Below are 13,189 nucleotides of genomic sequence, written 5' to 3' on the forward strand. Positions count from 1 at the left end.
GGTTGGGGTACATGTCAAAAATAACAGAAGGCATTCGGGGACAGGGAGACATTTACACGCACAAAGTGCACATCAACTGTTGTTATTTACAAGTACAGCAGTCCTTCAAGTTTCCAGTTGAGTTCAAAAGAAAAAAAGTCAAAATGCAAAGAACAATTAAAAGATCCAATAACACAGGTGTTTTGGAGGGCGCATACAGCAGGACATGTCCACGTCGTCGCTGTGTTGTTCTCTCCGCGCTATTTACAAGACTGTACATTACATACAGGTGCAATTTGCTTGTAAGGTTTACACTTCAGCGAAGCAAGACGCGCCTCTGGCTTCTGACATGGCCTCCGACCATGGATGACACACACATCCACACGCGCACACACACGCACGCACGCACGCACGCACGCACGCACGCACGCACGCACGCACGCACGCACGCACGCACGCACACACACACACACACACACACACACACACACACACACACACACACACACACACACACACACACACACATGTTTGCATGTGATACTACACAGGCGCACAAATCATTACAACTATACACACGGACACTGATCCTCTCACACACAAGCTTCAACACAATGTTGTCTTCTGATAATTGCCAGAAAGGCTCTTCAGGTGCACTGGGACGTGTGTGCTTTACCAGTCTGCATCCTCCTCTATGTAATAATCAGGTGTTGAAGTACCATCAAACAAACCGGGGTCGAGGGACTTGCGTTGCTTTCCTCGGGCGAACACACGTGACAAAGAGCCCAAGCCCATCTTTTCTTTCTTTTTCTTACGCTTCGCCTCCTCCAGATCTTCTAGGGACTGCGAGAAGAAAGGGGGAAAAGAGAGATGCAAGAGCAGAGGCGTCAGTGAGGAGTTGCAGGGTGGGCAATCAAGAGAAGAAAAGATGCAGATCTTTGACATTCGACGTGCTGCCAGGCATGCACTGATTCAACGTCCACAGTTGGTTTTCGCCAAAATTCTACTTCCCACTGCAGAGCGACGACACAAAAGACTGTGGGGGAGCAAACATGAGTTCAGCCAGAACAATGATGGAAGGGAGCGACAGCGGCCAGGCAGCAGGGCAGCTGAAAGTGACATCACGTGACAGGGTGTGCTGGCGGTGGGCAGCTCTTACATTGCACAGCGAGTGAGTCCGATGGCGTGGTGAGTTGATGTCACTGGGTGTGGATGACCGGTCTCCATCCACCGCAGAGGCGTCGGAGATGATGGAGGGCTGACGCGAGTGGCATGGGCTCACCCGCACGGCAGCCACTAAAATGGGATGAGAGGGAGAAGAGAACAGGCTTGTTTCTTTCTCGGGGTGTTTTGGGTTCCAAAAGTAGTGACCGGGTGAAAGCCAGAGTCATCACAGCTGTGGCGCAACATATACATAGATTCTGAAGTCTGTAACAAAAAGCCTGAAATTATTTGCAATCAGCTGCAGTTGCTAAGCAACTGAGAAAACAGCTTCACGGAGTTTTGAGAGAGAGAGAGAGAGAGCGAGAGAGCGAGAGAGCGAGAGTACGAGTGTGTGTATCAGTAGGACTGATACAAACAGTGCATTCAATTGCATAGCAATTTGGGGTTCGTGACTGTTCACACGAATTCTGAGTTTTTTGTCTGTGTCTGCTTCTTTCTCCAGATGTCCCCAATTAGTCCTCAACCTGCAAGAACCTTTAAAACTGCCCTTTAAAACAACCTGTGAGAGAATGGACTCTTACCCAGGTGGCTGCAAGGCTAATTTATACAAAGCTTTCTGCTTGAGGCGAGAAGGGAGCGCATGTAGTTGAATTTTGAGTGTAATTCAATCTATCGTTTTCAAATTCCTTGCGAAACCTTTCCTATCAGCAATTGCGAGGTACGATATTTCCATAAATACAGTATCTTAGTATAGTAGCTTAAATAATGCTTTATATATCCGTGTGCAAGACCAGGTTCTGGCACCCATTCCTCCACCAGTATAATACATATATTGTATATTATGTAGTGAAATTGGTGACTCTAAACTGCTCGGTGCTTAGTGGTAACGTGAGTGTGTGTGTGATTGTCTGTGTCTGTATTTGTCCTGCTATGGACTGGCGACCTGTCCAGGGTGTATCCTGCCCTCACCCATAGCAAGATGGGATTGGCTCCAGCACCCTGCGACCCTGCACGGGATTAAACTGCGTAGAAGGTGGATGGATTATATAATGGAGAAAAGCTCCATTACTAAAGCACAGGTATAACAGGTGCAGGATATGTTCATTCCTCCAAAAATTATTTCTAACCATGATATATTACACAAATAAAATTCTTTAGAATTTTAACCTACATGTCTCTTATCACTACTTTTACTTAGCCAAACTTCTGGAGGCTATAATTCACTGTGAAGGCTTTTAAAGTAAAATTTTTTTTTTTTTTATTAATGTGTGCAATCTGTACCTTTAAAACTGCCCTTTGTGTAAAAATACCTGGAAAAGCTGTATATTTTTCGATTGTTATAAATGATGTTATCATTTAGAATATTGGAAACACATTTATTTTATTGTCTATGATTTTCCAACAGGCGTCACCAACAACATAAAACTTGTTAAAATCATTAGAAAGTTCGACAGACAAACAATCCTTAACAAAGTGTGTGGGGAGTTATGTGCATGAGTTTCCCTCTTGAGAGTTGGCAGTTCTGCCTTAAGTCACTTCTGCAAAGTATTTACAGTATTTGATGTATTTTGTCTGGTATAATGTTGAAGTAGGTTTAATAAGTCAGACAGGGTGATCATCTTTATCTACATCTGTTAAAAAAAGTATGAATAGGTTCCTGCGTACCAACATGCTTGGCTTTAATATGTCGTTTAATTATCATAAATACTGACAACACAGACCACTCAAACCAGGGATTTTTCACAACTGTGTGATGGTTGTACTCGGGCTTTGCTGCCTTCCAAGTGCAAGAGATGTAGAAATACTTAAAAATAATGAAACATAAAAAGCCCAGTCGTTTGAATTTCCAAATGTGGTTTTTGTGATGCATTTCCACACTAGATGTATTCTCAAGTGGATCCTCTTTCTCCTGAAGTGTATTTCAGTAAAGTAGCTCAGAAGTGCATTTTTTTTAGAAAAGTAAAAAAAAAAAAGATGTCAAAAAGTTACAAAGTCAGGTAGAAAAATTGTTGGGAATACCAACTTTAAATTACCACTATTGAAGGCCATTCAACTTTGAAAAACCTAAAACATCCTTTGCTGCCTGCACTGTCAAACATGTAGGAGATGCTTGTGTGTAGCAAAGATGAAAAGAAGCTGTAAAGCCAAAAACACAATAAATAAATAAATAAATAAATAAAATCATCACTTCAACTGCAACAAAAAGCACAAGATGCATCACAACTGGACCACTGTCGGTGAACACTGTTCATACTGAGCAGATGGCGGGAGCGAATGTGCGTGAAGCCTGTTCACATGAGCATGCAAAGGTCAATGATGGTTAAAAAAACCCCAAAAAAGGTTAGTTTCGGCTCGTGTGCAGGACGGAGGCCGCCACTCTGCCTACCTTGTCTGTCGGTGGGGTGTCCAGTGTGGACGTAGAGGGTCTGCTGACTCTGTCTGATGGCAGCAGTCAGAGGAAGATCAGCCTGCATCACCCACTCCTGGTTGTTGCCGTTGACAACGGCCTCCGTGGGCATGGCCAGCGAGTGCCGCTTGGGGACGTCCTTGGTCAGGGTGGCTAGAGACTGCTTGGCCTTAAGGAGGTAGATAGATATCAGATGTGATCGATCGGAGAAACGCCACAAGCAAAGAGATTTGTTTCACTTCACTCTTTTTTGGAGTATTTTAATGACTGAGTGAGTTTCTTTTTCCTCACAATCTTATTATTGTTATTTTTCCATTTGGTGTGTGGAGGTGCATATATGTCCAGTCACAGATCTAGATTTTCCCCACTCGTCCCTGTGCATGCAGATATGCGAGCTTCCTCCCCTGGGCTCCTCATGTGGCTCTGGTCTCATGAAAAATGCAGCTGTGTTTTCCCGTTGTCTCGTTTGTTGTGTAAAATCTCTCGCCTCCACTCTTGAGAGTGCCGACGAAAATAAGAACAAAAAAAAAAAAAATGGAAAGAATATCCCGAGGAGTTATTTGGTGGCATATTAAAGAAAAAGTAGCAAATGAAAACAATTAAGCTTTTCAGTGACTTTCAGGGAATCGTTCACGAGCTGCTGGAGCTTTGGATGATGTGTCAGTGTGTATTCACTGTGTGTCAGTATTTTTTTTCCTCCCTTGTGTCTCTGGTGTCTGATTAACTTTGACATGTTGGCGTCTTTCAAATGCTTGAAATGTTACTATTGTTGTAGGAATCTTATCATCATGCCAAGCGGCAGCAGGCTGCAAATCACCAGCACAATCAGCCCCTCTGCAATCATCTCTACCTACCAGCAGTCAAACGATTATCAATCTCAGGGTGTGACATGCAAAACAGAATAGGATCGCAAATCTCCAAAGTCATCATTAGATGTCAGAGTTATGATATATTTTCCCTTCCAAGCGTAGCAGCGTTCAATTAGACCTCATACACATTCAGACCAATCACAGCGCGGATCTGTGAGATCACTGATGTTAGGATCACTGGGATCAGTCAGGGTGGGCTGAGGGTTAGTCATGAAACACGTGCATCTGAAGGAGGTGGGAGGCGGGGGCTTTTTCAAAAACCACAATCAGGTCACAGGTAGGGCAGATTTCCTGGGAGGGGCAAGAGAGGTCAGATTTTAAAACTGGGGGCCCATCTTACCGCCATGACCCTAGGAGAGTAGTCCCTGTCCACAAGGCGCTCAAACACCCGGTACTCCATTCTCTGATTGACACAGTTACTCATCTGGGGGGGGGGTTGGAGACATGTTGGATAGCTATACTGTACAATCAATACTTTTCATATTTTGATTATGCACCCAAAAACACGTTCTTTTTCTCCTGCTTTCTTTTACTCATTAACACACTTTTTATACATAATCAGCCATAACAGATCTCAATATGATTCTCATGAAGTCACATTAAACATGGGCAATATAAAACCCAACAGGGGGCTGCCTCTTCACCTCCCTGTCTGTCAAATTAGCCACGCAGCTCCTCCCAATCCACCTTTCTGTCTCACCATGGCCAGTTCGGCCTCCAGCTCCTTGATCCGGTTCTCCTTGAGGTCAAGCTGGGAGCGCAGCATCACCGTGTGCTCTGTGGCTTCCTTGGTTTGCCGCCGCAAGTCCCACTTCTCTCTCTCCAGGAGGTCTTTCTCCTTGGCCAGTGCCTTCACTGCGTCCTCGCTCTCCTGGTGGACACATACATCCTGATGGGTTGGGTCACACACCGAGCATAACTACACAGATTGATTCCAACATGTAATAAAGAGGCTCATTATGAAATTTACAAAAGGCAAAATCAAGGGGTAGGATTTTCTGGTTCTCCAGCATTTCATGCAACATCCCGAAAAATTCCCAAAACATTCCTGTGATCATCTTTATGCAATAGCAAGACTAAATAAAACTTTTTTATGGTCATGTACAGTAGCTTAGATATCTTCAATGTCACTATCCAATCCAGGGTTGCTGGGCACTTTATTTGATCAGTTCACATCACATTCATGTGTTTTGATTGGAGACGGGGAATTCGCAAACTCCACTTAGAAAACGCTCCCACAGTGGATGATTGAATGTGTGATATTTTTTTTTCATGTGTGAGGTGAGAATGCTAACCACTCCACTTCTGCGCGGCCGTGGATTTAATTACAAAAGACAGAGGGTGTTTGTGCACCTGCACCGGGAGGAGGAGGAGGAGCATGGGTGTCATACCTTTCTGTGCTGCTCATAGTTGCGAATGAAGTCACGGAGCTGCTCCTCTCGGCTCTCCAGAGTGGCATAAAGCTGCTGCATCTGGTTCACCAGGTCGGCTTTTTCTGCCTTCAGACGCTTACGGTCCGACTTCATGGCTGCAGAGAAAAAGAGAGGGAGGGAAAAAAAACAGTAGAAGTGAGTTATGGATAAGAGTTAGTGCCAGAGACACATTATTATTTAAGTGTTACTATATCCCTGTAAAAAAAAATCTAACAAGATTCAGTGAACCATTTGTGAAATTGGGAGGACACACACATGGATGTTTCATTTAGTGTGCGAATGGAGTTTCATGTGATCTAAGCATATTGAAAGATGTGTAGTATCGCAAATATTCAAAAACACTGTTGAATTGATTGTAACACTCAATATTTATTCTAAATATAGTGTACATTTGCATAATGTGTGAGTATTGGTTTGAGCCAGTGTTATTCAATCTGCTTTTAACCCCTGTGTTGTCTTTGAGTCAAACATGGCCCCCGAGGGCAAGAACTGCTGAATATTTGCAGCCATCCATAAATTTATTTATTTATTTATTTAAAATCAGAGGGTTAGGAAAAAAATCCTGATGGAAGTTTGATGCATTGAAGTGTCTGACAATGTATCTTTCTTTTAGTGTACTATTTATTGTTTGAATATGAATACAACAGAATGGAATTTATTCTAAATGAGGTAAATGTGAAAAGGAGTACAATTATCATTCATGAGTTGAACAGATGTTTAATAACAAGATGAAACACAAATCTGTATGATGAAGTTATTCTAAAAAATGAAGACAACTTAAGAGCTAATATTGATGACGTTTAAAAATAACATTGAAAAAAACCCGTGCTTCAGAAGTGTTTTGATTTTTAAAGAAATGTGTATGAACCTCTGAACAGGCAAGTAATAGTGTGTTTTACACTATAGTAACCATATACCTCTTCCGCAGAGGAGGCAAGTAACCACATATTTGTGGTTTTTCAATTTCCCCAAGTCTGTTTTTATTTACCTGCAGTTTTTATTTTCCATTTTATTCTTCAGACCTCTACAAATGATTAAGTTACAGTGAGAGGATGAAAGCGTCCGATGGTACCAGTTAATCATACTGAAGCTCTAGCAGGTAATGAATTTAGGAGAGATAAAGTTATATCCATAAAGGTCGAACACTAAGACTATAACACTCATATTCAGCAGTGACGCGTTCCAGCCTCCTGCAGTCTTGAATTAGATAAAGTAGCAGAGGATGAACACTACATATTATAGCAGTTGAATCATAATTTGTCATTACTGATGATCAGGCAGGTGGTTAAGGCTGGAAAACACAGTGAGAAAATAACATTAGGTATGTGTAAGTTTGCATGTTGCAATCCATTTATATTAAGTCTTATATATAGAATGTTATACTTGTTCTACTTATTCCACCTCAGCTATTTATCAGATTGTTTGTTTTCTGGATTTTTTATTTATACACTTTATTTTATATGTCCTTCACAAGTCAGGGTACCTCTGCTTGTTCTTCTGTTTCTTCACAAACGTGGTAAATATTGGTTGGTTGAATGTAATAAACTGAGTTTTCCTTGCAAAAAAAATACACACAGGCTTGAGCTTTTCTTTAAATCAAAGTGTGCCGTTCAAACTGTAGCAGCCTCATTATGCATAAAAAAACGGGGTTATTAAGCATCTTAAGATATGAAGCGTGTAAAGGAAAGACATTACATACACCTGCTGTGTCTGCTGGCCTAATATGGCGTGACTGCATGTTGATAGAGAGGTGAATCACACATGAACCCTTCTGTCAGTCTTCGCTCTGCTGCAGGCTTCGTTAGAAGCAGACTCGTTTTATCCCCCCCGCCCCCCATCTCTCTGTGCCACACTCTCTCTAATCCGCTGGCACCTCTCCCACGCATCATGATAAAGAATATAGTTCACAGTGGTTATTCAGAGAAGCTCTAATTTTTTCTCAAAGATAACATCTTCTGCTCTCTCTCTCTCTCTCTCTCGCTGCATCCTGGTTTTCTCTTGATCTTCTCTACCTCTTCACCCAAGGTTGTTTTCCAGACATTTTTCCCCCCAGCTACAACTCATGATGCATAATTTATTTTCATTTTATGTATTCACAGTCTATCTGTCCACCTTTGCATCTTTCATTTCTACGTGTATTACCTCGCTGCAGAGCTTCTCTTATTGTTGGATCACTACTCACATCACGCAGTTATCACATGCTCACTCCCTTCACCACCATCGCCTCCCTGAGCCAGCTGTGTGTCATTAATTAACTTATATGACAGCCTGCTTAATTGTGTGACATTCACAAGTTGCATCTGGGGAGGCAAGCGAAATGGAAGCACACTTCCAGCGAAGGACAGATTCGCCCTTTTCTCAGTTTTTTTTTTCCTGTCATCCTTTCATATCTCTCCCTTTTCACTCGTTCTTACAGGTGGAATCCCCCTGCCAAATGGATACGCAGACCACGGTGGCTGGCAAGAAATGAAGATGAGGAAAAAAACGAAAAAAAAACACATCCCTCAAAAACATCCCTCACTGACCAACAGAAACAGGAAACCTCCCAGCACCTGCCTCAGGAAGTGGAATCAAAGCCGTCTTTGACATGAGCCAAAAACACTACAGCTCCTGCTTCACATCCTGCACCTGTGACCGTTTGGCAACCGCAGCCCCGCCGGTGTTGGATGCAAGAAAGCACTCACTGTGTCTCCGTGAATGGGTCCCATTCACCGCCGCAAATCATGTTAGCACTGTTACTTGGTGTTTATAACCTATGTATGAGCACTTTTCCCGGACAAAGAGGGCCCTGGGGCTCGGCGCTGTTAACGTAACGCTGAAGAATGGAGAAATGAGGAGGTGTGAGCATGTTTCCTCCTGCTTGACAGCCATATTATTGACGAACACACTCTGTGGATTGGTCCAAGCCAAGAGTTATTACCAGATGAAACAAATGAGGACACACCTGGGAACCCCACAGAGATGAAGGTAATGTGTGTGGAGCAGGAGGACAAAGACGACATGGAGAGGAGGTGGACATTTAGGGAGAAATAAAGCTTCTATTTCAAGTTGTGTATTCTGGGAGATCCTAAAGTGTAAATCCACTGATGGCAAAGCTTCTATTGTACATTTGTGGCGAACTCAATAGAAACGTGGTCATAATGGCCATCATTTCTCCCCAGTGGGTAAAAACTAGGCTGCTGACACCAGAGAAGTAAGTTAGAGTCAGTTCTGCTCAATATCAGTATATTTCTGAACAAAAATGCCATAGAAAATCCTGAAATAAAAAAGTCGCTTGGTTGGTAGAAGCGACTTTTCCCATCCTCATACTCTTTTTGTTTCTTCAGGTGATGCCTTTTAAAGTAATGTAATTCTTGACAACAAGCACAAACTATATAAGGAAATAAATACCCTAAGGCTCCCAAGGCAAACGTGAACTCAAACTGAGCACTTTTTCACTATGAGGTAGCGAGGGGTGATTCGGTGGGAGCGTATGTCTGTAGGTAAAGCACCTTGTGCTGCATTTCCCTGTAGGAGAGGACTCTATCAATAAATACTGACTGATGAGGCAAGACTGCCCACCATCACACCCCTGTGGTGTCTTTGCATGTGTTATGTACACAAAGAATGATCTGCCTCATAATTAGCCATCATCCTCATCCAGGCAATCGGCCATACACTCTACTCTACAGGTCTGTTCCTAACACATCTGGGACTTCCACTTCATTCATATCATGTTCACATATATTCAGCCCTCTTCATATTTCAACTCATTGTATTAATCAGGATTTCAGGTAATCACCTGGTATGCTTGAGCTTTTATTTTTGTGTTCTGTATTTTAAATGACCTCCACCTGGACTTTGAAGTCGTACGACTGGTGAGGAAACTCGATGAAAGCCAGGATTTGTTTGTTGTTGAATTATCTTGTCTAAAGCTTTGAGCCAAGTTTCAGCTATTGTCCTGCTGCAGCTTTCTCCTTGAATGGAAAACTCAGAGTAAATAACGTTTCTTTATGAAAAGTCAGTCAAGTTGCAGTCAGTTCAGTCCCAGTGTCTAACTCCAAAAAAAACCCTTTATGTGTTAACCTATTCATATCTCAGTATAACACATGTATTATGGTTGCTGTTTACAAAATCTTCTTGTATCTTTCATCCTCAACCTTCATTTATCTTGGAAATAGAACGTTCTAATCTGGGGGTCATGTGTATCTTGTTTTTCCTCCATTGATTGAAAACTGCCATCCAATATTTGGAACCACTTTAACACCCTTTTGACTAGACTGCATTTTTATTTATTTTTACTAAAGTTTGCTTTTTTGATGAAGTTGCTCTCAGCTCAATTCTTGACATATCGATCCTCTGATTGTGTGGTCTGCTTAAAGTTGTGCTTTGGATATTTATCCAGTTTCCTCAGAATATTTCAGACTATTATGCAGTTGATATACTCCAGTCAAGCCATGATCTACCCCATCTACCCTTTGAATAACAATTTCATTTCTGAAACTTGCTTCTGACATTCAAACCTGAAAATAAGTCTAAAATAGTTTCCAGTTTTAGAGGAAAAAATATGAAGGATCTCAGATGAGGAACTCAAATGGATCTATATTTTTTGACCTTCTTAAATTGTCTTTGTCTAAAGGCGCGTGTGCCTAAAAATAACTGAAGATGTTATCAGATGCTTTTACCAGTGTCAACAGAAAATGAAATTAAGACTCAGGTGGTACTAGATTCTACCAGCAAACATCTAAAAATCTGTCAACAACAACAACAACTATCCTAATTCTTAAAAGCTGCATGAGTGTATTTTTATCTAACCACACAAAAGCTCTTCTGATTCCACAGCTCTTGTAATTTTTAAGTAGATGAATGCAAGTATCTAATACTGTCGTGCACCAACAGCCTTTGTCTGCTGTGCTCCTGCGTGATGCTCTGCCACTGGAGGACATAATGAGGGAGCCAACTCATTAGTTACTGAACAGAAAAGTCCTCAGGGAATCCATTTCAGTATTAAAAATAGCCTAAAGCCGTGGTTCTTAACCTTTTTACAAGTGCAGCCCCTTGTTTGAGGACACATTTGTCTTCAGCTGATTCACAACAATTTGTTAAAATTAGCATAATGAGCACTGCATAGCAGAGTGAGACCTAATGTTTTAGATGTGAGGAGGGGATCAAAACAAGGCGGATGTGCTTATTTACTTTCTGAAGGTTACTTGGGAAGATGTATACTTCTCTTACGCACCATTACGTCAAAAATACAGCCAACGGAAAGCAGTTTGTGGGCTTTATACAAAACAATGCTATAAATGTGTATTTGCTTTTTCCTGTTTTGAATGCCCCTTATTATCTGCTTTATATTTTGAAATATCTCCAGTACACACCACTCCAGCATTTCCTCAAACACAAAAGGTTACAATAATGCTTTTACCCATTTTCTTCTGGGTACATTTGTGATTATATGTAGTTATGCTCATGTCCATATCTATATGTGCTTTATGCGCTATTATGTTGCTGTGGTGGGGTTTAATTTCAGCTGTTACTTTATTTATTCTATGTATAGCACTCTGTGTTGCACTTTTGTCTTGTATGAAAAATTCTCCATAAATAACGTTTGATTGCTGACTGAATAAACAGGACTTGGCTGTGAATGTTCTCATCTACCTCAGGGCAACAACAACCGTGTGCATACATAGGAGTCAGATTACTCTTTTGAATTAATTAAAGTAGAATTAATTACAGCGAACAGACCAGAGGCAGGCCTCTCCAAAGCAATAGAAATGTGAGGGTTAGGAGAATGCCCTTTTCCCATAGTTTTTATTTCACTTTTTGTATCAAGGAAGCAATTCTGATTAGGAGAAAGGAAAATATTGATGCTTTTGTAAAAGTCTAACGTTTTTGTTTCCATTTGTCATATAATGCCTAAATAATGTATGGCAATTTGACGTAAAAGCTCCTCTCAGAGAAGGATTCACATGAGATTAATGTAGTTGAAGATTTGTGTGGGCCTGGACCTGAAAAATGTTGCTCCGGTTTTAAATGTCACAGTGCCACATTGCATTGTTCTAAATTATTATTGTTTCTCTCCTCTCTCTCTAAAAGTGAGAGTAAATTGTGTATAAGTCATTCATCTTCATGTACAGTGACTGAGTGCAGTTTCCCTGGTCTCTATCGGAGCTTCCAATCAGGAAGAAGAAAACATTAGAAAAGTTTAGATCACATCCTGAATCCCAACAGGATCAATGGAATGTAATTTAATCCTATAGACACTGAAGAACAGAGTAAACTTAATCCAATGATTCTGCCAAGTCCAACTTCAGACAGCAGAAAATGCATTGAATCGCAGTAATTCATGAAATATTCATAAGTTCTCTGTCTTTAGAAAGTGCAAAACATAGTCCAACCTCAAAAAGCAAATCCCACTGACTTAGTGCATAAGAGCTCGCAACAATGCATCATTTGCACTGACATATTATTCTATGAAGCGCTTTACTGAAATCCATCCGCAAATCTGAAAGCATTTGGCACAATACAGCCAAATGCAAGTGTTGGTTTTCCTCTCAGTTCAAAAACTTGTGTTTGAGTTTAACTGGCATCTCTAAATTTCCTGTAAATGTGGATGTGACTGTATGTCACTGTCTCCCTTTACCTTGTGATGGTTTGACGACAGTCCTGAGACAGGTTAGTTGTCCCCTACTGATGATGTGTTGTTGCAACAGTAATCCTGCTTGGATGCCAGTACCCAGGCATCCAAGTGTCATAGAAGATACATGGATGGACATATAGAGTAGTGACAAAGAGACCAAACAGGTCAACATGGTATTTTTCTTAAGCAGTCATAATACTAAGGAATATTTGTTAGGTTTTGCTTTTTGTGCTGTGAGTGTCGTGTGTTGCTTCCTCTTTGGAGCAGTGGTGGGGGTTTTAGGGGATGTTCCAGGCATAATTCTTATTATGCTTGGGCAGTGATCAAATAAGTTATACTACATGAAGGGAAAACCTCCCACTGGTAAAACATCACTAGAGATATAAGACATTTTACAAGTGACTGCAAGTAAAACAACTCAAGCTTTTGTGGTGTGTGAAAAAAGCAAATAACTAACTTTTTACGCTTGTCCTTGAAATCAGCAGAATTTGTTTGAAAAGGAAAGATTTTTGGTAACAAAAAAAAAAAAAAGAAAATTCCTATGTGGATACATTTATTTTGGCCATTATAATGTAAGTTACACGAAAGGCCTTTCTTATCATCCTTCATTGTGAAAACACAAAACAGCCGCAGCCAGCTGATCACTCACGCCACACAATTTGAACCTATCACTGCGGTCTGATTTTCACCTCAAACTCACTGCCTTCCTCTGGTTAAA

The 13,189-nt window shown here is 41.2% G+C and overlaps 1 protein-coding gene across 2 annotated transcripts in view; it reads right to left on the reverse strand.

Moving 5' to 3' along the window:
* Nucleotides 1-14: 14 nt before the first annotated feature.
* LOC308130296 (kazrin-like) overlaps nucleotides 15-13,189 on the reverse strand; it is a 163,768-nt gene continuing 150,593 nt past the window's right edge. The window contains exons 5-10 of one of the 2 annotated variants that reach the window (XM_080496561.1): nucleotides 5,811-5,947; nucleotides 5,120-5,290; nucleotides 4,760-4,843; nucleotides 3,530-3,719; nucleotides 1,139-1,275; nucleotides 15-822 (exon numbers count right to left, since the gene is read on the reverse strand). In XM_080496561.1, coding sequence (XP_080352687.1) covers nucleotides 652-822; nucleotides 1,139-1,275; nucleotides 3,530-3,719; nucleotides 4,760-4,843; nucleotides 5,120-5,290; nucleotides 5,811-5,947 — 890 coding nt within the window. In that variant the 3' untranslated portion in view covers nucleotides 15-651. The remainder of the gene's footprint in view (nucleotides 823-1,138; nucleotides 1,276-3,529; nucleotides 3,720-4,759; nucleotides 4,844-5,119; nucleotides 5,291-5,810; nucleotides 5,948-13,189) is intronic. The other variant, XM_080496562.1, reaches the window with a different exon arrangement.

Source organism: Blennius ocellaris, assembly GCF_963422515.1.
Source record: "Blennius ocellaris genome assembly, chromosome: 5".
NCBI classification, from domain to species: domain Eukaryota; kingdom Metazoa; phylum Chordata; class Actinopteri; order Blenniiformes; family Blenniidae; genus Blennius; species Blennius ocellaris.